At 40.9% G+C, this 26742-nt stretch overlaps 1 protein-coding gene across 1 annotated transcript in view; it reads left to right on the forward strand.

The window, feature by feature from the left end:
• Positions 1–26742, forward strand: part of LOC127574065 (intermembrane lipid transfer protein VPS13B-like) — a 795946-nt gene that overhangs the window by 597581 nt on the left and 171623 nt on the right. The window contains 3 exon segments of the mRNA XM_052022696.1: positions 993–1196; positions 10451–10574; positions 12034–12177. Coding sequence (XP_051878656.1) covers positions 993–1196; positions 10451–10574; positions 12034–12177 — 472 coding nt within the window.

Genomic DNA, 26742 nt, shown 5'->3' on the forward strand with positions numbered 1-26742 from the left:
TTTAAAACCATTGCATTCACTGAATCATTTAACTGAGGCTGTCCATTGTAAAGCGAAATTGGGAAATGCTGTTTATGGGACCTCAGTGTGACAGTGCAGACCATGAAAACCACCGTCCTCGCCACAGACTCTCTCATTGCCCTAGTAAAGCTACCAACATAATCAAAGACCCACCCACCCCAGACATTCTCTCTTCTCCCCCCTCCTGTGGGGCAGAAGATACAAAAGCCTGGAAGCAAGTACCACCAGGCTCAAGGACAGCTTCTATCCCACTGTTAGAACACTATTGAACAGCCCCCTAGTTCGATAAGGTGGACTCTTGACCTCACAATCTACCTCGTCATGGCCTTGCACTTTATTGTCTGCCTGCACTGCTCTTTCTCTGTAACTGTAAGACTTTATTCTGCATATATATTGCTTCCCCCTTGTACTACCTCAATGTACAGATGTGATGAAATGATCTATATGGATGGCATGCAAAACAAAGTTTTTCACAGTAGCTCAGTAATGTGACAATAATAAACCAATTTACCATTTTCAATTGCCATCTCATTCCTGAACTGTATATGACGTGCTCCTAGTTTTATTTCACAAGTTGACAACAAAGATTTTAGATTTCTGCAAAAGCTCTAATTTCTGAAGGCAGTGGAAGAACTATGCAATGTTACGTTATTAGGTGCATACCTGTCATCAGGTTTGGGAGAATCACACCCGGAAGTGCCCAGGCCAACCTCCAACTATTCAACTCAGAAACAATTATGAGCATTATCAAACCTGTGCAAAATATCCCTTCTGCATGACCTACAAATAGAAAACGTGCATAAATTGGTCCAATTACTAGACTATGCAGTTCACTTTTTCAATAAATATTTAATAGCATTCCTTAACCACCGACATCACTGGGATATTTAGGATGATTTTCTCCTTTACTTAGGCATTCTGTTAAATGTTTGGACAGAGATAGAATGCTCGCTGTTATTTTTCCGCCACAGGAGAGCCTTGAATTTGGGAATACTGCGAGACCCAGGATCCGAAGTTGAAGACAGACAATACCAGATAGACCTGCAATCCATTACCATTGGAACAGCCCTATGGGATCAGCTGAAGCCTGAAAAGGAAGTTAGCAAAGGAGGACTTTGTACAGAAAATGAAAGGAATTATCAGAATCCAGCCTTGGAATGGAATATGGCCAGTAGGTGAGTGAATCTTTGGAACTTGTAAGATGTTGGCTGAACCTCCTGGCTTAAGTCATCTCAAGCAATGTTTCCACTCCCTTCTCATGAAGTATGTTTTGGATCTGACCAAGTTGCTACATAAAAGGAAAGTTTGTCTAACTCTCCATTGGCTGTCTTAGGTTTATCTCCTCCAGTTATCAATCCTCCTGTCAGTAGAAATGGTTTCTCCCTAGTAAACCCTTCATCCTTGTGAAACCTCCATTAAATCTGATTTGAATGGTCAAATTGCTAAAATCTCATTCTAAATCAGTTACTGGCAGATTCAATTCTCTTTTCAGATTTTATGCAGTCTTTGAAAATGTCGTTTAATTCCACATAGAGCATTCACAACTCCCCAAAGTCATCGTTTGCATCAGGGGGTTTGAGGACCTGCTTGAACTTTAACCCCTGTTTGGGAATGAGCGCTAGTAACACACAGGAGCCACCTGTGACTGAGCTTAATGTTTCACTGACTCTGACTGCAAATAGTAGAAGCCGATTACTTCCATTGTTTTAAATTGCAGCAGATGTGGCCTTTAAAATTACATTGTAAAGTGGGTTTTGTGCTTTTAGTTTTACTGCACACCGTCTTTTCTATCAATCTGAACAGCAAATAAATAAATATTCAAGATGAAGATTTACCTTTTGGGCTTTTTTGGAGTTAAGTTTTTAGAGTTCATCGTTCAGCAACTGCCATCAAATTACAGTTCATCTGAGAGCATTATGTAGGAGTAAGTTGTAAGCATTTGTAATTGTATATATTCTGGATATGTAGTTTGAAAAAACAAACCACAGGTGGTCTTCTCCGAAGGGTGGATGATCAAACAGTGGGGTTAGAAGGTGCCTTCCACTCATCACTCACTGTTTAACTTTTGGAAAAGATTAGAAGATGGATTCCAATGCTATTTCAGTAATTTTGGGCACAGGAAATGCATTACCAAGATAAAAACCAAATGTAAATTAGTTCCATTAGAACGATAATAGTAGGAAGCCATGAAGGGTGATGGTCACGACTTGTAAATTAATACATTAACATGAGTGCACCGCATCTAAATAAATCTGGCCAGAGCTGTATTGGAACAGACTATCGTAGTGCTTTAAGTGCACTTATTGGTGATAATGCCAGCAATTCTACCAACTGATGTGACACATACATATAGTATTCCAATTTAAGTATTATTGCTCACATATGTGTCATATATTCATCAGTTCTGCAGGCATATATGTGGTAATATCAGAATGTTATGTTAGGAGCTAACATGGATATATTATTGAGGAAATATTCTTGAATTGGTCTTTGAAGTATGTTATTATTAACCCCTTTTATCCAAAAGCGGAAGTGCGTGTTTTTCTTTAAAACCGTGACATGTTTACTTAAGCAGAGTTTAAGTACCAACTGATTGACTGACCATCAAGTGATCATGATACTGGCTTTCAACTGCTGTAAATAGATACAAATGAAATCTGTAACCCCTGAACTGGCATTTTGAATGAAATACTTTTCAGCCACATTGTCCTTCTGAATAAGTAATAATGCTCTGGCATTATAGCAGAAACTAAATTAATTCAAATAGCAACATATAAATTTATCTGGACGAAAGGTAAATTTTTGAATGCATATCATTACGCTACTAAATATAAGTAAATTGCAGCAGGATCTCTGGGTGTGAAATTGTCGCATATACTTATTTTTTCTTTTATTGTTGCTGCAGCTTATGGTCTTATGGATTTCTGGCATTCCCAATGGGAATAAAGTGACACATTAAAAAAAAGATCATCTTGTGCAACAAACAATTTGCAGGAGGAACTCAGTGTGTCGAGCAGTCCTGATGCAGGGTTTCGACCTGAAATGTTGACATTTCCTTTCCTTCCACAGATGCTGCTCGACCCGCTGAGATCTTTTTTTTAATGTGTCACTTTATTCCCACTGGGAATGCGCTGCTTGAAAACGTGGTGAGACCAGATTCAGTAGATAATTGCAAAGGAATTAGATCAATATTTAAAGAGAAAGTGAGGTGAATCACTCCCTCTGTGATTAGTTGGCTGAGCTGTTGTTTATTCTTGTTGCCGGGTAGAATGCTAATTGTAGAGTGCCAATTTATATTTAATTCTTTAGAAGCCAACTGGATTTACTTCTGTGTTAATTACAGACACAGAATTGTATAGCACAGAAACGGGACCATGTCCATGCTGACCTCTTTAACCATCTACACCAATCCCGTTTGCCTGCATTAGGATTGGGGTTGTGAAAGTGATTGTACCTGACTCCACCTCCTCCTCTGGCAGCATGTAGCAGATACCAACCACTCCCAGTCTTAAAAAATAACTTTCCCCTCAAATCTCATTTGAATCTCCTTCCTCTCACCTTAAACCTGTGCCTCTAGTTTTTGACTCCCCAACCCTGTGACCATCCACCTTACCTATGCCCCTCATGAACCTCTATAAGGTCACCCCTCAGCCTCTTTTGCTCCAGGGAAAACAGTGTCAGCCCAGTCCAAACAGTCTCCTTATAGCTCTATCCCTCCAGTCCTGGCAGCATCATTGTGAGTTTTTTCTGCACCCTCTCTTGCTTAATCACATCCTTCCTATGGTGTGGTGACCAGAACTGCGCTCAATATTCCAAGTGTGGTCCTACCAATGTCTTGTACAGCTGTATCGTGACATCCCAACTCCCCATCCAATGAAGGCAAGAGTGTCAAATGTCTTCTTCACCACCCTCTCTACCTGTGTCACTACTTTCAGCGAACTATGTACTTGTACCCCTAGGTCTCTCCATTCTACAACACTCCCCAGGACACTGTCATTGACTGTGTAAATCCTGCCCTGGTTTTAACTTACCAAAATGCATCACTTCGGTCTTTGAGTTAAATTTGATCTGCCATTCCTTTGCCCACTTTCCCAGTTGATCTAGATCCTGTTGTAACCTTAGACGACCTTCTTTGCCGTCCACCACACTACCAAATTTGGTGTCATCCACAAACTTACTAATCATGCCACCTACTTTCTCATCCAAATCGTTTATATATGTGATAAACAGAAAGAGATCCAGCACTGATCCCTGCTGGTCACAGGCCTCCAATCTGAAAAACAACCCTCCACTACCACCCTTTGATTCTTTCTACCAAGCCAATGATGTATCCAGCTGGCTAGCTCATCCTGAATCCAATGTGCCTTAACCTTCTGGACCAAGCTACCATGTAGAATTTGTTCAGTACTTTATATTTTAATGACTTTCCTCCTATCGCCATGAGCCATTTTATTGAATATAATGGACATTTAACGTAGATTATCAACAAAAAATTGCAGATGGTAGAAGTCTGAAATAAAAGCCAAAAATACCGGAAATACTCGCTAGGTCAGTCAGTATCTTTGGAGAGGGAAGCAGTGTTAATGTTTCAGGTTGATGATCTCTCATCAACACTTGGAACTGTTAGAAAACAAGTGAATAGTGGCGTAGAACTGAGGAAATGATTGTGATAGGGTTAAGACCAAAAGATATTAAATGTTGCAAGTGATGCTGGAACTGGCTGAGGTGGGTGGGGAGGGCTTGTCCGTCACCGCTGATCTGCTCGGAGGAGGTGTAAATGGAAGAAGATGAATGACCTTAGACAAGAGAAAAAATATATAAACGCTGGAGTTGTAGGATACAAAATACTGCTTAAGCCACATTGTGAGCACTGAACACAGCATTCTAAATTGGTAGAAGTGAAAGTGAATTACTGCTTCACCTGGAAGGAATGTTTGGACCACTGGATAATGAGAGGGATGAGGCTGTGGTTGCATGGGAAGGTACCCTGAGAAGGGCAGTAGGTGTTGTGAAGATGGATGAGTAAACCAGGTGGTCAAAGAGGAATGTCCCTTTGAAATACCAAAAGGTGAGGAGGAGATATTTCTTGAAGGTGGTATCTTTTACCTTCCAGCCACAGCTTTACATATTTATTACCAGGTGCTGCTTGGAAATATTGAGCAAGTTGTGTACACTGGAGCATTGGAGACGTATAGTATGGAAACAGGCCCTTTGGCCCATCAACCACCCATTTACACTAATCCTACGTAAATCCCATTTTTTATTCTCCCTTTATTCTCATCAGCTCCTCCTAGACTCTACCACTCACCTACACACTAGGAGCAATTTACAGTGGCCAATTACACTGACCAACCTGCACGTCTTTGGGATGTGGGTGGAATCTGTGCACCCTGAGGAAACCCACATGGTCACAGAGAGAACATGCAAACTCCACACAGCAACACTAGAGATCAAGATTGAACCTGGACAGCTGGAACTGTGAAATTAGCTGTGCCACTGTGCAGACCGACTTTGACAAAATTCTTTCATACGAATTCTTGAGTTGGCCTTTTTAGACATTCTGTCAGTGACTGTCAAAACATTCATATCTGTTTAGGAGTTCTGGAGCCAGCAGTCCATGTTAGTAACACAGAGAAAGTTTGAACCAGGCTGCAGGTGCTATCTGGGGGTTTAAGTTGAAATCTCTACCTCCATCCCTGAGGAAGCCAGTGCACGTAAACACTGAGCGACGCACCTCATGTGAACACATTTGAGACGCAGTCAGAGTTGGGATGAACTATGTTTTGTTTTGGTCCTTTCCACCTGACTTACCCATTGTGGTGATGGAATTAGTTCTACCATGTGCAAAGATGACTGAAATTTCAGCTTTAGAAACTGGGCTGTATTGTAACAAATTTGAAATTATAAGGGTAGCTTTTTATCATTAGAAAATGATAAACATATTCAGTTACACAGGAGTTCCGCTCATAAGATAAGATCTTTATTAGTCACATGTACATCGAAACACACAGTGAAATGCATCTTTTGCGTAGTGTTCTGGGGGCAGCCCGCAAGTGTCGCCACGCTTCCGGCGCAAACATAGCATGCCCACAACTTCCTAACCCGTACATCTTTGGAATGTGGGAGTAGACCAGAGCACCCGGAGAAAACCCACGCAGACACGGGGAGAACATACAAACTCCTTACAGAAGTGGCTGGAATTGAACCCGGGTCGCTGGCACTTTCTACTCTCTCTATATCTCACAGTACTTCTATTACTATCTTCTTTTGGATCAAACATTAATCCAAAGACCCATTTATCTTCTCAAGTGAATGTAAATGTTAATCAGTAAAACTGCAGATGCTAGAAATCCGAAATAAAAACAGAAAATGCAGGAAACACTCAGCAGGTCAGGCAACATCTGTGGAAAAGAAACAAGAGTCAATGTTTCAGTTCTGAGAACATTTGTTGGTTTATGGTTCACACCTGCTGAGTGTTTCCAGCATTTTCTGTTTTTATTATGAATGTAAAAGCTCCCAGAAGAGTTATCGTAATGTTTTAGCCAACAGTTATTCCTCAGCCAACACTGTATCTCGTTATTTACCTGATTGTGGGCTGTTTGCTTTGCCAATGAGGGTGGTAAATCTCTGGAATTCTTTACCCATGATGATTGTGTTGGTTGAAATACTGGAGATATTTAAAGAGGATGTATTTCTGAAAGATTAGGGGATTTTTAAGGCTACGGTGAGTGGACACACAAGAGCACTTGAGGCCTGGGATTGTTCAACCATGATCACACTGAATCGCGGAGCAGGATAGAAGGACCAGTTGACCTGCTCCTGCTTCTATTCTCATATATTATTGACGCTGTGACTACACTTCAGAAAGTACTCCATTAGCTGTGCATCATTTTGGGACATCCCTGGATTGTGAAATTACTTTTAAAATTTCTCTCTTCTGTACCACACTTGACAACCATGCATGCAGCTTTACATGGTACTCCATAAGCTCAGAACTATCTCCAGGTCAGATGATGCTTATCGATTTTCTGCAATTTAAAATAGTCATTTCAATCGATCAGCTTCAGCAAGGAGTGTTAGTAAGCTTCATGTGTTGGTTGTGGACCAGTCTTATTTGACTTGGCATGCAGATAGAACTGTACTCAGATCTCTTCCTAAGTTCCTCCCCAAGGGGGTCTCGGAATTCTTTGTTATACAGGACTTACAATTCCTTCCTTTTATCAAGCCCCACATGCTTCAGAAGTGCATCTTAGATTCCACTTTGCAGATGTAAAGAAAGATCTGTTTTTACATCAGCAGCTAAATTCTTATGAAATTCAAGTCAACTAATTCAAATCTTATGGGGTAAGGACCCTTGGAAATCCTGCCATGAATCTGGGATTAGCAAACTAAATTGTTCAGTGCTTACTTTACTGGTACCATCTGGTGGACTGAAGTAAAGTCTAGCACCATGACCAAATTCAGGGCTAAAAAAAAAGGCTTAGTTTAAATGAATTATTTAGGAAGATATTTGTAAAATGCTGCTTGAGATAGCATGTTAAAGCACACTAATTGGTCTTCGGATGAGAGGTCATTAACCAAAGAGGACTTTTAGAATTATTTTTCTGGAAAGCAATTGAGACCAATTTTAACCCTATCGATGCTATTTGCTACAAGAATTTTCAAAGAAAAATCATTGTAATATAAATTCCCCAAAAGCAAATTCAACAATTGTTCCCAAAAATATTAGCCTGATGCAGTTGAAAAAATGAACAAAAATTATAGTCAACAATGGCAACTATTAGACAATCAAAGGGAGAGTTTTGTATTTCTGCAGCACCTTTCTTGCCCCAAAGCACTTGACATATTTTTGATATGTTATCATTGTGGTAATGTGGGAAACACAGCAGCCAATTTGTGCATCCGGATGCATCACAGCTTGTTATGGCAACTGCTCTGCCCAAGGCCACAAGAAACTGCAGTGAGTTATGAATGCAGCCCAGTCTATCATGCAAACCAGCCTCCCCTCCACTGACTCCATCTACACTTGCTGCTGCCACGGGAAAGCAGCCGACATAATCAAAGACCCCTCCCACCCCAGTCATTCTCTCACGTCAGGCAGAAGATACAAAAACTTGAAAGCACTCACCACCAGATTCAGGGATAGCTTCTATTCTACTGTTATCAAATGAATGGACCACTCATGTGCTAAAGATTAATCCTTGATCTCCCAACCTACCTCATTATGGCCCTTGCACTTTATTTGTTTACGTTCACTGCACTTTCTCTGTAGCTGCTACACTATATTCTGCATTCTATTTTCTTTTTACTGCCTCAATGTACTTATGTGTGGTGTGACCTGCCTGGATGGCATGCAAACAAAAATTTTCACTGTATCTCAGTATGTGTGACGGGTAATAAACCCATTCCAATTTTATCACTCACCAACTTTTATCACTCATCAATTTTTATCACTCATCAACTTTTACCGATGCACCATAGAAAGCATCCTATCTGGATGAATCACGGCTTGGTACAGCAACTGCTCTGCCCAGGACTGCAAGAAACTGCAGAGAGTTGTGGACACAGACAAGCATGTCACGGACACCAGCCTCCCCTCCCTGGACTCTGTCTTTGCCTCTTGACATCTTGGTGAAGCAACCAGCATAATCAAAGACCCCACCCACCCGAGTCATTCTCTCTTCTCTCCTCTTCCATCAGGTAGAAGATACAGGAGCCTGAGGGCACGTACCACCAGACTCAAGGACAGCTTCTATCCCAGTGTGATAAGACTATTGAACGGTTCCCTTATACGATGAGATGGACTATGACCTCATGATCTACCTGGTTGTGAACTTGCACCTTATTGCACTGCACTTTCTCTGTAGCTGTGACCACTTTACTCTGTACTGTTACTGTTTTTACCTGTACTACCTCAATGCACTCTGTACTAACTCAATGTAACTGCATAGTGTAATGAATTGTCCTGTACGATCGGTATGCAAGACAAGTTTTTCACTGTACCTCGGTGCAAGTGACAATAATATACCAATACCAATTCCAATTCAATAGCAAGCTATTGCAAGCAGGACTGTGATAGTGATTAGGTATTCTGTTTCTACTAATGTCGATTGAGAGATAAAATGTTGACCAGGGCACCTTGAGTGTGTCCCCTGCTTATCTTCAAAATAGTGCAATAAGATCTTGAGGTAGAGCACACAGGTCCTCTGTTTAATGTCTCATTTGAAAGACAGTACCTCAAACAGCTCCGGACTGCCTCAGAATGTCAGCTTTGATTATGGATTAAAAAAAGCTTCAGTTTATTCTGCAAGAAAAAAAAATTCCTTTTTATTGTAATAGTAAATACTTCCATCCTGAGGAGGAACTCAGCATAGGGATATGAAAAAACAAATGTATTAGAAACAGGAGATCGCTTGGCTCCTTAAGCCTCCCCTGCCATTTAATAAGATCTGATTGTAACTGCATTCAGCCTCTCCATGCTAAACTTTCACCCCCTCTTGCTTATCAAGTATCTATCTACCTCTGCCTTAAAAATATTCAGAGACCTTGCTTTCAGTGCCCTTTGAGGAAGAGAGTTCCAAAAACTCATGATCCTCTGAGAGGAAAAAAAAATTGCCTCAACTCCATCTAAGTGAACAATCTCATGTTTTCAAACAGTGACCCCGAGTTCTAGATTCTCCCACAAAGGGAAACAGATTGCTTATCTTATGCTGAACTTCCTTCATTTTTCAATTATTCTCTGTGGCTTTCTTCATACCACATTCCTTTTTTGGATTGAGAAAATTGGACACCTGTTTTGCTGAATAATAGAGTAAATTATTTTGTTTGACTGACTGAAGAGGGAGTTTTAGTGTGGGTGATTGTTCGGATGTTAAATAACGAAAAAGACCAAGCATTTGAGGTAAATGCTGTCAACCAAGATTTCGCTGATGTGGGACAAGGTGTGAATAAGCAGTCAACTTTGGGAGGTGGTTTGCATTTTGAATGTATGGAGGTGGCAGGCACAGGCCTCAGGAGACACAGCAGCAAAAGAAAAGTGTGGACAACTTTGGGGAAAAATTAGCTGTCTTTACATCACTATTTATGGGTCAAGAGGGCTTCCAGGCACCCCCAATCCACCATACCATTGACATATGACCTCATACAAAAACCTTTGGTGTCTTGAGCCAGAACCTCCTTGGGCCATGGATTGGACCTACCTTTTTCCACTTTTCCCATCTCTACAACCCACCAGTAAATATTTAGACCTTAGTTATTAAGCTGTGACATGTTTAAGGGATGTAAGCAAGGGTCAGTCCAACTATCTGACTTAATCACTTGGAAATGAATAGAGTCACTGTGTTAATTTGCCAGCTGGACAACTGGGCTATAGCTGTAAGCTGATGCAGAGGACTAATAACATGCCGTTACTGTTTGTCTTTTTACCCAGTATTCGACGTCATCAAGAGCGAAGGGCAATTTTAACTCCAATTCTGACAGATTTCAGTGTACGAATAACAGCTGCCCCCGCCATTCTTTTCAAAAAGCTCTCACCTGAGAGTGCACAGACCGAGGTCAGTAATGTGAATTTTAATAAACTTATTATTTTTATAATGATGAAATGGTCTATTTACAATAAGGTAAGATATTTTTATTAGTCACATGTACATCGAAACACACAGTGAAATGCATCTTTTGCGTAGAGTGTTCTGGGGGCAGCCCGCAAGTATCACCACGCTTCCGGTGCCAACATAGCATGCCCACAACTTCCTAACCTGTACGTCTTTGGAATGTGGGAGGAGACCGGAGCACCCGGAGGAAACCCACGCAGACACGGGGAGAACGTACCATCTAAAATGATTTAGATTCTCCATCTGCTAAAGTTGGTTCGACCTTTCCTCTCTAATCCCCTAAAATATTGGTGCTTCTCCAGTTCTGCCTGACTTTAGTTGTTCTGTCATCGGTGACCTATAATTCCCTCCTTACACCTTTCCACTGTTTAAAGCACTTCTTAAAACTTACAGTTCAAATCAAGTATTTATTATTTGCCCTAACATTTCGTTTTGTGGCTTGATATCAAATTTTACTTGTTAATATTACTGTGATTTCTCCCAAAGTTTTATTGTTAATGGCACACTTAAAAACAATTTGCTTTTTTTAAATAAATTCTATTCCTGCTTCAATTAAGATGAGTTCTTGTCAGCCCAGTGTTTTCGTTGTTAAGTCACTTTCTAATCACATCCAGTTCACTTTACAAAGCATCCCTTTTACTCTTGGAAGGTGGAAGTTACCAAAAGAGGTAATGGAGATCTGGTGCTCCTTCCCAAAAAACTCAGTCAGGGTGACTGGGGCAAGGACGCTGAGGGTAACTCTTAAAAGTTTTTAAATAAAGATTGAACAATTTTTCTTAGATAAGATTATCAAGAATTACAGAACCAGTGTGGGTACAAGAAGTTAAGATATTAGATATTTATTTATTAGTCACATGTACATCAAAACACACGGTGAAATGCGTCTTTTTGCGATACTGAGAATGTGCTGGGGGCAGCCCCCAAATGTCGCCACTGTTCCGGCATCAACATAGCATGCCCACAGCTCCTAACCTGTACGTCTTTGGAATGTGGGAGGAAACCAGAGCACCCGGAAGAAACCCATGCAGACACACGAGGAGAATGTACAAACGCCTTACAGACAGCGGCGGGAATTGAACCCGGGTCGCTGGTGCTGTAATAGCGTTATGCTAACCACTACACTACCATGCTGCCCATATCAGATACGGATTGGTTATGATCTGACTGACTGCTGAGGGGGTGAATGAGCCCCATTACTATGCAAGTGTATTCCTAAAGTCTGAAGAAATATTCTATGAAATATTAACTACCTGATGTATTGATTTGGATTTACTACTCTGTTGTATGTGTCTCACATATAAACTTGTGACTTTAATTTTAATATTCTTGTCTTGAAATGTTCGTATGACTCCACTATGCAGGAAGTCAGGTTGTTTGTAATTTATGTATAATCCCATCACAGGAAATAGTAGTGTGCGGCCATTCACTGGAAGTCAACATCACCACAAGTCTGGATTTCTTCCTCAGTGTAGCTCAAGTACAACTTCTACAGCAGCTGGTACAAGCCAATATGCTTGGAGTGGAGGTGCCAGACCAAACATCAGAGGTAATCTCACACCTGATTTCAATTTGCTTTCTCATTTTTTCCCCAATTTTTGAATTACAATTTCCAAAGAGGAAGATAAAGCACAAGGATAAAGAGAAAACACTGGCGTTAAAAATAGATCTATAACATACATCCTGCAGCAGGTTCAATCCAATCCTATCCAATCCAAGCTATTGTTGTCCATGAGTTAGGTAGAATTTACAGCATGGAAACAGGCCATTTAGCCCAACTGGTCCGTGCTGCTATTTATGATTCAGATTGTGCTAAGAATCATTAAAGAAGTTCAACCACATTATTTGCCTGTGGTTTGAAGGTCTTGAGTCACATGAATACTGGTTGCCAACATTTCAAAAGCCAACACAAAGAAACAGGCAACAAAGGGGATCCCTGTTGAATGTTCTAATGGAAATGTGATCTCATTAGGGACAACTGATGTATGGAGCTGGGAGATAAACAATGGTCTTTTAAACTATAGCTGACATTAAAAAAAATGAAGAATAACACAGATTATGCCTTGCAGAATATCGCATTACCATCTCATGCTATGTGTATGGTTTTCTTTTGGAAGCCAGAAAACGACTGGGGATTCAAATCGGACAGTTCACACTAATATGGTCCACAGATTGTGGTGTTGAACTTTAATTGGAAGGAAGAAGTATTCTGAATTATAGGACTGTGAATACTTCTTTTTGTCAATCAGCAGTATATTTTTTGTCAAATTTTAGAGTACATTTAAATATTGTTGTTTCTGTGTATATTTTACTTTGTGGTTAGCTGACCTGCTTATCACTTGTAAAACATAGTTCTTTAAAGTTTGATATTAGTTTGAGATCTGTAACCAAATTAATTTTCTATAAAAATAACCTTTCTTTGCCCATATAGCTAAAAGCCATTACTCCATCTAAGTGAACTGTCTTGCTTAATAAAATGCTAACTTGGATGTTCTAAAAGCCCATTTTGAATCAGAATCACGTTTATCATCACTGACTTGTATGTTGTGAAATTTGTTGCTTTGTGGCAGCAGTACAGTGCAAAGACATAAAATTACTATAAATTATAAACTAAATAGTGCCAAAAAAAAGGAATAATGAGGTAGTGTTCATGGGTTCATGGACCATTCAGAAATCTGATGGCGGAAGGGAAGAAGCTGTTCCTAAATCGCTGAGTGTGGGTCTTCAGGCTTCTGTACCTCCTCCCCGATGGTAGTAACGAGAAGAGGGCATGTCCTGGATGGTGAAGGTCCTTAGTGATCAATGCCGCTTTCTTGAGGCACCACCTCTTGAAGATGTCCTCAATGTGGGGAGAGTTGTGCCTGTGATGGAGTCTACAACCCTCTGCAGCCTTTTGTAATCCTGTGCATTGGAGCCACCATACCAGGGTGTGATGCAACCAGTCAGAATGCTCTCCACCATGCATCTCTTGAAATTTGCAAGAGTCTAGTGACATACCAAATCTCCTCAACTACTAATATGAAGCAGAGCTGCTGGCGTGCCTTCTTCATCATTGCATCAATGTGTTGGGCCCAGGATAGATCCTCCAAAATGTTGACACCCAGGAACTTGAACGAGGAAGAACGGGTACGTTTTCTTCAGTGTGCAGCCTATATTTATTCCTCTATAAGTACCTTAAAAACAGGTTATCTGTACTCTGTCTTTTTGGTGCTGTTAGAAGCTTGCTGTGTGCAGATTAGTTGCTTCATTCCTATGCTCTACAACACTATGCCATTGGTTGTAGAGCACTTTGAGGCATTGTGCAAATGTAAAAGGTGCTTTATGTATGCAAGTATTTCTTTATTTCGGTTTCTTGGTTGTTAGCCACCATCTTGTCCGTTTGAAAATTTAAGTGATAAAAATGTTTTAATTGGGCTTGCAAATGATGTTATGAAAACTCACCTGAAAAAATTAGAAGTGAGGCAATGGGTGGAGGCAATGAAACATTTGTGTCGGTTAAACAACACTTTGTTTTTTAGAGTTTTAAATAAGCAAATTAAGCATTCTAAATGCAACACAGGTGACCCCCCCCCCCCACCCCATTAACAGGGGTTTGTGTTCCTAGAAAACGGTCCATATCACGATTTTCTTTAACACAAAGCTGCTTCATCCGGGCGTGTGTGAAGGAACACAACTTGAAAAGAAAATTGTGCTTATTATTTTTGTTTTCCCCACTTAAATTCTAAGAGCGAACTTTATTCCAGATCTCAAGTTGTGATTTGTGAATTCTGTAAGGGCGAATTTCTGTTACCCAAACAGCCATAATGCAGGGGCTGCCTATATCTTATTCAGAACATTTCAGAATCAGGTTTATTATCACTGAGGTTGTTGTTTTGCGGTAGCAATACAGTGCGAGATATAAAGATTGCTATAAGTTATCAAAATAAATAGTGCGAAAGAGGAATAACAAGGTAGTGTTCATGGACCGTTCAGAAATCTGATATTAGAGGGGAAGAAGCTGTTCCTAAAACGTTGAGTGTGGGTCTTCAGGCTCCTGTACCTCCTCTCCAATGGTAGCAATGAGAAGAGGGCATGTCCCAGGTGGTGAGGGTCCTTAGTGATGGATGCCGCCTTCTTGAGGCACTGCCTCTTGAAGATGTCCTAGATGGTGGAGAGGGTTGTGCCCGTGATGGAGCTGGCTGAGTCTACAACCCTGTGCAGCCTCCTTCTATCCAACACTTCAGAGCCTCCATACCAGGCCGTGATGTAACCAGGCAAAATGTTCTCCACCATACGTCTGTAGAAATTTGCAAGAATTTCATATTGCTGAATTCCACTTTCAGTGTCAAATTATTCCGAAATATATTGACACCCTTCAAAGTGCCTTTGACGCTGATAATTTGACAAGCTAAGTGGTTTGAGTTTGCATGAGGACCATCATCCCTCCACCATATATCTCTTTGTGAGGACTCAACTCTGATAACCACCTGCCTGTTGAACTCCCTGTACTAAAACCAATAAAATGTGCATTTTCAGGAAAGAATTCTGTGCTCAATAATTCATGTGTTAAACATGGCAATGGGTTTCTTCATGTGCCAAAATACACAGCAAATCAAAAAGAAATATAATGAAATAATTTTTTAAGTATTGTCAAGGTTGAGTTTATTGTCATATGCACAAGTACATATGTGCACAGGTGCAATGAAAAGCTTCCTTGTAGCATCATCACAGGCACATAGCATTATATGAGCAGCATTCACAGTAAAATGTAAATTAAACATAAATACAATTTTTACAAGAAAAAAACACAATTAGAACAAAAAAACAAAGTCCGTTTTAGTGCAAAGTGATCAGAGTGATCGTAGTGTTGCTAAACTGTGGTGGTGATTAGGGTTTTGTCGATTGGTTCAAGAACCAAATGGTTGAAGGGAAGTAGCTGTTCTTGAACCTGGTGGTGTGGGACTTCAGGCTTCTGTACCTCCTGCCCGATGGTAACTGTGAGAAGATGGCATGGCCTGGATGCTGGAGATCTTTGATGATGGATGTTGCCTTCTTGAAGCAGCGCCTCCTGTAGATAATACTCATGGTGGGGAGGGATATGCCCATGATGGTAACATCAGCTCAAGATACAGCACTTCACCTTCTGACAATATATGTTACTGTTTTCCAGACTGAACATTGAACTCAAATACTCAAGATTATGAACAATTCTGACATTTTTATTTCTGATCTCAAATATGTCTCAACTTAAATGTGGTAATTTCAAATACTCTTTCTCCATTTACTCCTCTAAACATTGCACCTTGCAGGATCAGCATTTTTGTCATTGAATCTCTCCTGTCTCCCACATACTATCACAGACCTTCCCTTTTCCACTGCCATAACAGCATAAGAGAAGGTGTAGGCCCTATGCCCTCAGAGCCTGCTCAGCCATTCATTAATCTCATGGCCGATTTTCTGCTTCAGTGTGACTTTCCATCATTATCATGTATTCCTTGATTCCCATAACACCCAGAAGTGCATTGTTCTCTCTTTTGAACACAATCGATGATTGAACCTTCCCCATGATGGAGAATTCCAAAGATTCACCATCCTCTGAGTGAAGAAATTTTTCCTCAGTCCTAAATGGCCTATCCCTTATTCCCATCCAGGCTTTTCTTCAGATGAAACACCTTTCCTGCATCCATCCTGTGAAGCCCTTGAAGAATTTTGCAAGTTTTAAAGAGATCTCCTTTCATTCTTTGAAGCTCAAGATAATACAATCCCAGTGTACTCAACTGTAAATGAAAATCAAAAAACTATAGATGATAGAAACCTGAAATAAAACAAAATAGAGTAAAAGAAACAAAGAATGTTTTAAGTCAAAGACAGCACAGTGGCAGAGCTAGTAGAATCACTGCCTCACAGCGCCAGAGATTGGGTTTAATCCTGACCTCGGGTGCTGTCTGCGTGGAGTTTGCACATTCTCCCTGTGACTGTATGGGTTTCCTGCGGATACCCAATGATGTGTGGGTTGATAGGTTAATTAGCCACTGTAAAATGCCCCTGGCAGGTAGGTGAGTGGTAGAGTTTGTGGGAGCTCTTGAGAACTCCCACAAAGAAGGGCTTAATGTAGGAGTAGTGTAAACGAGTGGTTGATGGTCGGCATGAACTCATTGGGCCGACTGGTCTGTCTCCATGCTGTATCTCTATGACTCAATGGCGACAAGAATTATCCACAAAATGCAGGTTGAGGTAGAAATTGGGGGTAAGTGCTAACATTTACTAGATGTGGGTTTGACTTTTGCTGGATTTGACTAGGGCTGGATGTGGATTTGACTTTTGAGTGCAATGGTGTTGAGGTGGGTTTGCCTTATAAAAGGAAGAAAAAGGTTTTAAGGAAAATATAGGTGGACGCAAGTGAGGAACAAAGTATGGACTCCTCCAGTATGACCAGGCAAAGTCTTGCTCAAGTCTTTACGCTGTAATGAAGTTTAGATTTATTCAGGAATTATTCTGTCATTTTGTTTGAGAAGCCTCAGAATTTGTAACAAAGCAACAATGAGGGAAGTGGTTCCACTCCAAGCCTTGTTTAAGGAGTGTCCGTCGCATTGACCGAAGCTTAGATTGAATGCTCTGAGGTTCAATTGACACTCCCTGGGGAGTGGGCAAAGTTTTTGTGTAATATGGTTAGTGAACGCAAGAAGTTCACAATAGCCATCTACAATGAAGAAAGAAGCAATGAAGCAGATAGGCGTTGACAAAATGACCTCTAAGCTTTGACTTTACACAACATAGGTTGATTGATTTGAACCTAATTTGGAATGAGAGCAACTACTGGAACTGCTTGACTTTCCTGACTTGTTTCTCTGCTTGAATTTACTGCTCCAAGTCTCTTTCTTCACAATTTTCAATGCACTTTATCTTTGGCTGCAAAGCACAGGTGGGATGTTCTGAGATATGAAAGGTGCTATATACATGTAATTATTTTCTTTTTTCTTTATCCCTTTGATATGTTATTTTGTCTTGAAGTCCACTTTTCTTTCTCTGATATCTCTATTCGACATCTAGGAATATTTCTCTATGAAATCAAAAATGACAGTGTGGGGTGTATAGAACAGTGGTTATGTTACTAGTCTAATAATCCAGGTGCTTGGGCTGTTGATCCAGAAACTTGTTCAAATCCAACCATGGCTAACAGAGGAATATTCATTCAAGAGATTGGGATGTTACTGCGTCCTTAATTACCCCTGAACTGAGAAAATTGAGTCAGAGTACAGGAAGGAGATAGAGAGCCTAGTGACATGGTGTCATGACAACAACCTTTCCCTCAATGTCAGCAAAACACAAGAGCTGGTCATTGACTTCAGGAAGGGGGGGCGGTACACATGCTCCTATTTACATCAATGGTGCTGAGGTCAAGAGGGTTGAGAGCTTCAAGTTCCAGAGTGAACATCACCAATAGCCTGTTGGTCCAACTACCAGGACACCATGGCCAAGAAAGCGCATCAGTCCCTCTGCTTCCTCAAGATGCTAAAGAAATTTGGCATGTCCCTTTGACCCTCACCAATTTTTATCGATGCACCATAGAAAGTATCCTATCCAGATGCATCACAGCTTGGTATGGCAACTGCTCTGCCCGTGACCACAAGAAACTGCAGAGAGTTGTGGACACAGCTCAGCACATCACAGAAACCAGACTCCCCTCCATGTCTATACTTCTCACTGCCTTGGTAAAGCAGCCAACATAATCAAAGACCCCACCCACCTTGGACATTCTCTCTTCTCCCCCTTCCCATTGGGCAGAAGATACAAAAGCCTGAAAGCACATACTACCAGGCTCAAGGTCGGCTTCCACAGGACTATTGAACGGTCCCCTAGTACGATAAGATGGACTCTTGACGACACAATCTACCTTGTTATGGCCTTGCACCTTATTGTCTATCTGCACTGCACTTTCTCCGTAACTGTAACACTCTATTCTGCATTCTGTGATTGTTTTCCCTTGTACTACCTCAATGCACTGTTGTAATGAAATGATCTGTATATATGGTTTGCAAGACAAGTTTTTCACTGTACCTCGGTACATGTGACAATAATGAACCAGTTTACCAATTTAAATTGTTGAAGGTCAAGAACATTAGTGTATCTGAAGTCATTTCTGGCTCAGAAAGGGTAAGGACAGTTCATTTCCTTTCCTGAAGGACTTTAACAAACGAAGCGGATTTTTTATGCATTCTGCTAATTTACAATCACCTTTGCTGTAACTAGCTTTTTAGTCCAGACTAGATGCAATAGTGGAGACACTGCAGATGCTGGAATCTGGAGCAACAAGCAACCTGCTGGAGGAACTCACCAGGTTGAGCAGCATCTGTGGGATGAAAGGAATTGTCGATGTTTTGGGTCCTGATGCAAGGTTTCAACCCGAAACATCAGCAATTCCGTTCCTTCCATAGATACTGCTTGACCTGCTGAGTTCGTCCAGCAGATTGTTTTTAGATACAATAGTGTTTAAGTTAACGGCTAGCAGAAAAGGTTTCATTGATCTACAGACGTGAGCTCAAATTCTACTATGGAACTTGGGGAATTTAAATTCAAGTAATTACATAAAATCCGGAATTATAGAGCAAAAGCCAGTCAAAGTGGTGACCATGAAACAGCTGGATAGTTGTGAAACCCCATCCAGTTTATTCATGTTCTTCAGGGGATGCAATCTACCATCCTTACCTGGTCTAGCTTGTATGTGACATCAGTCCCACCAATGTCATTGGCTTCTAATTGCCTCCTTTGTTCAAGGGAATTTAGTAATGGACAATAAATGGCAACACTGCCAGTGGTGCTCACGTACTGTGAATGAATAAGCTGCTGTGGTGGGATCCAACCTCGTGCATCTATAATCAGTGGGCCAGGCCTCTTGATATGAATCCAGTAATTTAATCACTCAGATAAATAAAATCTCAGGATCAGTAATAGTGACCATGAAACTACTAAGTTGTTGTGAAGCCCATTGGGTTCTCTAATATCCTTCACGGAAGGATATCTGTCATGTTTATCTTGTCTGACCTATGTGTGACTTAAGACCCACCAATGTGGTTGACTCCAATTGCCCTTTGAAAGGCCCTGGTATGTTATTTAGTTCAAGGGCAATTCAGAACAGACAATAATTGTTGGCCTTGCCAGAAATGCCCAAGAATTTGACATTTTTTGCTTGGGTTTTTGTTTCAGGTCACTGTCCCTAACAATATCCTCACTTGACATGGTCTGGTCGAGGCTATCTGGTTAGCATCCAGCTCCAACTCACGTATGTCAGGGGGAAAAAAAAGTACAGCAATTAACTGCTGAAAGATTGATTGTTCCTTGTTCCAAAACAGACATTTGAGATACATGGGAATGGATGTATGTAATTCTGACTGATTATTTTCAGAATTTAGTATTGTTACAGTTCAGTGAATGTTATGAATAGCATATCTCCAGTTGCATATGTTGAAGATAAATCTTCTGTTTCACCAAGTCTAGATTGATTCAGAAATTAGATATTCAAAATATTTCTGTAGTTTCAGGCACATGTGAAAAGGAGGTTATTTCTCCTAGGAGGTACTATTGGGAGTGTTGGTTCCACCAACACGTGAATTATGAGTTATGACTTATGGCCAAGTAAGCCACCTGTGACGTCAGAGTGCACCACGGCTCGGGTCTGCTGATCTCCCACTCAGCTGATTGAGTGTGTTGTAGTTCAATCTCATTGATTAGCACCGGAAGGCCGCTGAAAGTTAAAATTCAGCCTTGGAATCAGCTGGGTTAATCAGCCGAACTGTCTCCTTCAAGTTCTTATGTTAACTGTAGTTTGAGTGATGCATTTCACTGCTTACAGACAAAACACAAACCAGAATGTTTCAAGCAGCATAAGTTGTATTCCCCCCCTCCTTCAGGTTTGCAGGTTGTGTGTTGTTCATCTCATCATAAGTGACTTACTTGTCATAAGATATGCTCAGCCAAATTTATCCTTTAATGTTCATGAGTATCATGAAAGGCAGTAAAGCATGTTATTCTTGTGGTAATGACCTTCCCGTCATCCATTTGTTTAAAAGAATACTTTTACTTAATAGCATTTTTTTCATCAAAGTCGAGTGATATTCTTATCGAAAAGAGATTTATCTCTGCATTATAATTCCTGAAACAGTGTTAAGGGTATAGCCTTTTTATATAGTTAAAGGTGCTATGACAGCTGCTGGTGTTCTTTACTTTGCAGAGGTTTTTCTCAGCAACTGCTATCTTGAAGTACATTAAATTTGACATTTCTGCTCTTAAAGACTATGGCCATAAAATTCCCTCATCTACAGACACTCCATCCTCTTCCCTTTTCTGTAATTCCCAGTGTGTTGGCGCACCCTAGAGGGGTCACATAGTTATTTGCTCGATCTGTTTTAATGTTTCCAAAACCTGATGATAATATCAGACACAAATTGTTTCCACGAAAATTTGTTAACAAGGAACTTGAAGCCATTTTTTTCTATATTTTAAGAAATCAAGACCTTAGCAAATGCATAATACCTTTGTTCAAAGAACTATATTTGGTTCAGCAAGTCCATTATCTAGTTTGTGCAAGGTTTGATGGCTGTTTAACATTCCTTTCCAGCTATCTTTGAATTCATTCTAGTTAACCCATTCTTTTATGCATAGGCTGAACTAGTTGGGAGGAAGATGCAAGTACGTAATCCCCAGTACACTCCCAATTTATTGCTTCGGTTTGGCAAATTCCTGTAACCCTTTGAATTATTGCACAAGCTATCCATTGGGCACAATTCTTTTATTTTAGATGTATTCATTAAAGCAGAGAAAGGCAATAGCTTGCTGTTAAATTTTAAAGTAAGCCAATTAAGACAATGCCATTGATTCTTTTTTGTACCTTCATCTCGGTGGACTAAGTTTTAATACAGCTGGACTGTTGGAGACAAAAGCTTTGCTTCCGCTGGCTACAAAGGATCCATGTGATGTTAACGTTGGCAGTTTCCAAATCCAAACTCCATGGGTTCAAGTCTGCTGTGCAGAATTGTCCATAACTTGGCACTAAATTGGCTGTTCTTACTGACAAAAACCACAAGAATTGCTGGTATGGAAATAAAATTGCATTGCAGTGGAGAATTGTGATTATTTTTCCCAGGAAGGTGGAGATAGATTGTGCTTGTGACAGGTCAAAGCAATCTTTGCTCTGTACTTGGCCCCATTCAGTACCCACAATGGAGCTTCTGCTGCCACTGGGTACCAGAGGCAAACTACAGTCTCCCCCCAAAACAGAAACAGACCTCCTCCTCTCTCCATTTTTCTTAATTGAAAAGTAAAACCAATGGAATAGTTGGCAGTGGAATGAATGTGACGGAGACCAGGCTTACCAATCAGGGCCAGCATTTTCCTATCATCTAAGTGAATGAAGATAGATTAATAGCAGTGGAAAATGCGCGCCAGATTTTATGCTTTGTTCTTTTTAGTTTAATTTTGCTTTTTATCAAATTAATCACAAAGAAAGAGTATCTTCTTTCCCCTACTTTATGACTCAGTGTGTACTATACCTATTTGGGCAAATAATCTTCTGTCAGGCTAGGTAGGAGGAATCATTGTGTTTGTCATTTTATGGTTAGACAACTGGTTTTAGTCAGATTTAGAAGAAGAAAACCACATTTTAATTGATCCTTCAGAGATATCTCAAAACTCATTAACAGCAGTCAATTACTTCAACAACAACTTGTATTGCTGCAACCTTCAAGGTCATAAAAAGTACAAAAATAATTTGAAAAGAATGTTATGAAAGAAAATTTAACACTGAGCAGATGCGATATTTGGGCTGATATTCAGAAGCTGGAGGGGAGCTCCACACAACCGTACCACCTGGAGAACTTCGATGAAGGCTACAGTTGGAAAGGTGAAGGCTACAGTTGGAAAGGTCAAGGCTCAAGTGGTTGAACTCTCAGACAGTGAGTTCCCAATCTGGTCTCCTGGATCAATTGCAGAAGATGGACGAGCAGAAATCTGTCTCTTTTTTCTTGCAGGAATTTATGTGGAATCAGGAGGCCATGACCATGTCTGTGGAGTTCATGAGCACTTGCTTGCAAGGACTCAGTGCCAAAGCTGTCCCACATTACATTCTGGAGAAGGTGACATATGTTATGGAGACACAAATGGAGGCCATTTGAAATGTTTCTGCACACATGCAGTTTTGCTGTGATCCCACTAGATGCCTGATCTCTGTCACATGGGTGCAGTTTCATGTTCGAAGGGAACAACGAAATGCTAGATGGAAGCGGTTTGATGTCGTTGTAGAGCAGAGAGATTCCATGGATGAGCAGATCGTTATTTCACAGGCTTGAAGGCACGTACCACCAGACTCAAGGACAGCTTTTATCTCGCTGTTATCAGACTCTTGAACGGACCTCTCATATGCTAAAGACGAACTCTTGATCTCCCAATCTACCTTTTTGTGGCTCTTGCACTTTATTTGTTTACCTGCACAGCACTTCCTCTGTAACTGCAACACTATATTCTGCATTCTGTTTTCTTTTTACTATCCTCATGTACTTATGGATTGATCTGCCTGGATGGCACGCAAACAAAAGTTTTTCACTGTATCTCAGTACATGTGACAATAATAAATTAATTCCAATTCCTGGAGAACAGAAATGGAAAGTGGGAATTTGTCTCTTACCTGCAGGAAATTCTTGCCCTCCTCCCTTCCCACGTCAACTTTAACCCGGACCTGTCAGCCAGCTCTGCTTCAGATCAGGAGGTTGAAACAATGGTTGACCGATTAAGTGCCGTGAGACTGTTGCTACACTGTCCATCTAGTCCCCAGAGAGGTCGCCTGGCGTGCAGGTTCAGCAGGCTGAGGTCTTTCTTCATGAGGACCTGCTACAGCTGCCTGTCAGCAGCGTGCCCACCTGCACCCCACATCTAGCAATCCCAGAATGCATCTTCACTTGGCCCTGTGTGACATCTGCAGCTAGCTCACCTCGGACAGGACCTTCTCGTGGCACATCAAGGACATCTGTGCAATTTCTACAGGAAAGAGAGCAGGCAGACTGCAGCCTCACACGAGACAGAGCAACATGGTATTAGCATTTCGAAACCTACTTACAAATTAGTGAAATATAAAGAGACACCAGGAAATGTTATTTTTCATTGATGTTAAAAGTGACTTTATCATGTTATAAAGTTGTATTACTGCATTCAGCCCTGCGTGACCTGTCTGATGGTGGAACGAGCAGCAAAATGCGATACCCGGCAGAGATCTACTACAGTGGGTGTGATTGCACTGGAGAGGGTGCAGAGGAGATTCACCAGGATGTTGCTAAGGATGGAATGTTTCAGTTACGAGGAGAGACTTGACAAGTTGGGTTTTCCTTGGAATGGAGGAGATGGAGGGGGGAAACTGATAGAGGTGCACAAAATTACGAGAGGCACAGGTAGGATAGATAAGATAGTAAGAAACATTTTCCCATTGCAGAGTTGACTAAGACCGGAGGACATAGGTTTGAGGTGAAGAGTAAGAGCTTAAGAGGAGATCTGAGGAAGAATTTCTTGACCCACTGGGTGGTTGCAATCTGGCACATACTGCATGAGAAGTTGGTGGAGGCAGGTACCCTCACAATATTTAAGACATATCTGGACAAGCACTTGAATTGCCAAGGCATAGTTGGCATCAGACCAAATGCTAGTAAATGAGATGAGTATACATAGGTAATTGATGGTTGTCAATGACAAGGTGAGCTGAAGGGCCTGTTTCTGTGCTGTATAACTCTGGCAGACTTGAAAAGGTCCTGTGGTGGGAAGTTAAGGGTGAGGGTCATCTTGCTGCAACTGAGAGAGCAGTAAAGACTTGAAGTTATTCTTGCAACACCTTAGGTTCTTGGAAAACCTTAGGTTCTCCATCGAGATCTAGGTAAGAGGTGGTCAAAGGAGCCTGAGGAAGTAACTCTCTGTGGCTAGGCAAGCCTGCATCTCCTGGCCTGAGATCCCTGATCCACTCTGTCTGACCTGTAATCACTAGAATGACATCTCCAATAATAAATGGCTGTTAGTGGTATGGCTATAAATGTCCCTTTGGACACAGTTGAATGGTGTAAATGGAAGTGACCACGTCATCAGGAATGTTCTTCACAGGGAGAAATAATTGGTGCATTAGGGTGAATCATGCCCAAAAATATCTGGTCCAAGTTCCCGACAGGCTCTTCACGAGCTAACACATCAAAACTTTCCAAAGATCACATCTTGCACGCGATACATGTATAAAACGTGGACAAAAATGAGTCATACAGTCCTACAGCATGGACTAGGCCCTATGACCCACCAATTCCAACTCATTAATAAGTGTTCCTTGCCAACAACAAACCTCTCCTTACTTATGAAGATTTTCCTTGCTACATGTCAGTCTTACTTTGAATTTTTTTTTGTGAATGACATAGCTATCATATTATTTCTGGTTACATGCTATTCAGTGGTCAAAAGGGAGCAAAAATCATAGTCATGTAAAATTAAACCAAATCCTGATCTTGCATATATAAGAATAGGTCTATTCCAGAAGGAGCTCCAAAGCTCCCCCACCTTCTCTGCTCCTGAAAACTAACTTGTTTTCTCTCTTAGTTCTGACAAAGAGTCCGAGACCTGAAATGCTTATTGTTTCTGTTTCTTTAGATGCCGCCTGACTGCTGAGTATTCCCAGCTTTTCCTAGTTTTAGTGTAAAGCTGTAAACCCATATAAGCAATAGAAAGGCATTCAGATAAGCTGCGTACCATCAGAAATCCCTTTTAAAAGCCTTGCCTTAAGATGGACAGTTAACTTGCAGTCTGTTCCCAGAACCAATATGCATAGCCAAGAAACATGCAATAGGAGTTTATTAAGGGTTTTAGTATTGAAATACTATCAGAGGAGATGAATACTGCTGTTAAGGGTTAAAAGTACAGGGTTCAACAGCAAGACAGAATAGTGAGCTGCAAAGCAAGCCTGCCCATGAGACTCATCAGAGTAACCATTAAGAAGCCTGAGCAGGCTCAGAAACTGATTGCAAAGTGGAGGAGCCACATATTTCAGCCCCTACTCCTTAATATTTCAAGTACCAAATATTCAGCAACTGTTCTGGTCTTGAAATTACTGTGGTTGAGCCCCAAATGAGGCTAAGAGCTGGAAGAGAGGGAGTGTGAATGGCATAACCAAAACCATGCAATGTGGGTCGCCCAACGATGAGAATGAGAATTAAAGTGTTCACCTCGTCATTAGTGCTGTAGCATTTTCTGAGAAGCCGTGTTTCAGAATAGGAAGGAGCAGCAGCAATAGCTACAAGGCTCATCTTCAAAGGCTTCAACAAGAGAATATGACATTTATTGCTTTGTGTTCTTAGATGTGGAAAAGTTGACCATTTTTGGCACTGTGGACTAAAATGTACCATGGGCTAATCAGCTGTCAGAAATAAGCAGATTTGATGGGTGCTGAATTTACTTAGCAGAGTTAGTTCAGTAATTTCTGCAAGTGATTTTCCAAACAGGAAAAACTTAGGTATCTGCCCCTTGCTTCTTATTGAAATGTCAACCTCCAAACAAAAGGTCAGCATTTTCCTGCACTTGGACAACATCGCCACTTTGATATTTTCCATCAGTTCAAATGACAACAGAAAACCTCCAGAGGTCTCTGGATTATGCAGTGGAACAACTTTACATCAACGATTTCTACTGAGCACACCCTTCCAACAAACACACAATGTATTTGTTCAATGAAAGAAGTGAAGTCAAGAAGCAAAAAGAAAACCTACAGATGCTGGAAATCTGAAATAAAAATAGAATTCTGGAAATGCTCAGGAGATCAGGCAGCATCTGTGAAGATAGAGGCAGAGTTAATGTTTCACTAGAAAAAGTAGCATGTTATAAGAATTGAATTGTTAAAACCAAGAGGACCCTAATGCACCAGCTGAATATTGATTAACCATGGCACATCAGCAACACTATGTCATGGTGGGCTAGTTGCAGGTCTGGACTATTCTGCCCCAGAACTTTCTTTAGTCTGCTTAATCCTGCAGTATACACTTCCAGCTTGGTGTGCAGTCAGAAAGTTACTAAGGGTTAATAAATGAGAAGTGCACCATATTACCTCTTACACTTCATCTGCTCACTCTTT

The sequence above is a fragment of the Pristis pectinata genome, chromosome 9, assembly GCF_009764475.1.
Source record: "Pristis pectinata isolate sPriPec2 chromosome 9, sPriPec2.1.pri, whole genome shotgun sequence".
Taxonomy (NCBI): Eukaryota; Metazoa; Chordata; class Chondrichthyes; order Rhinopristiformes; family Pristidae; genus Pristis; species Pristis pectinata.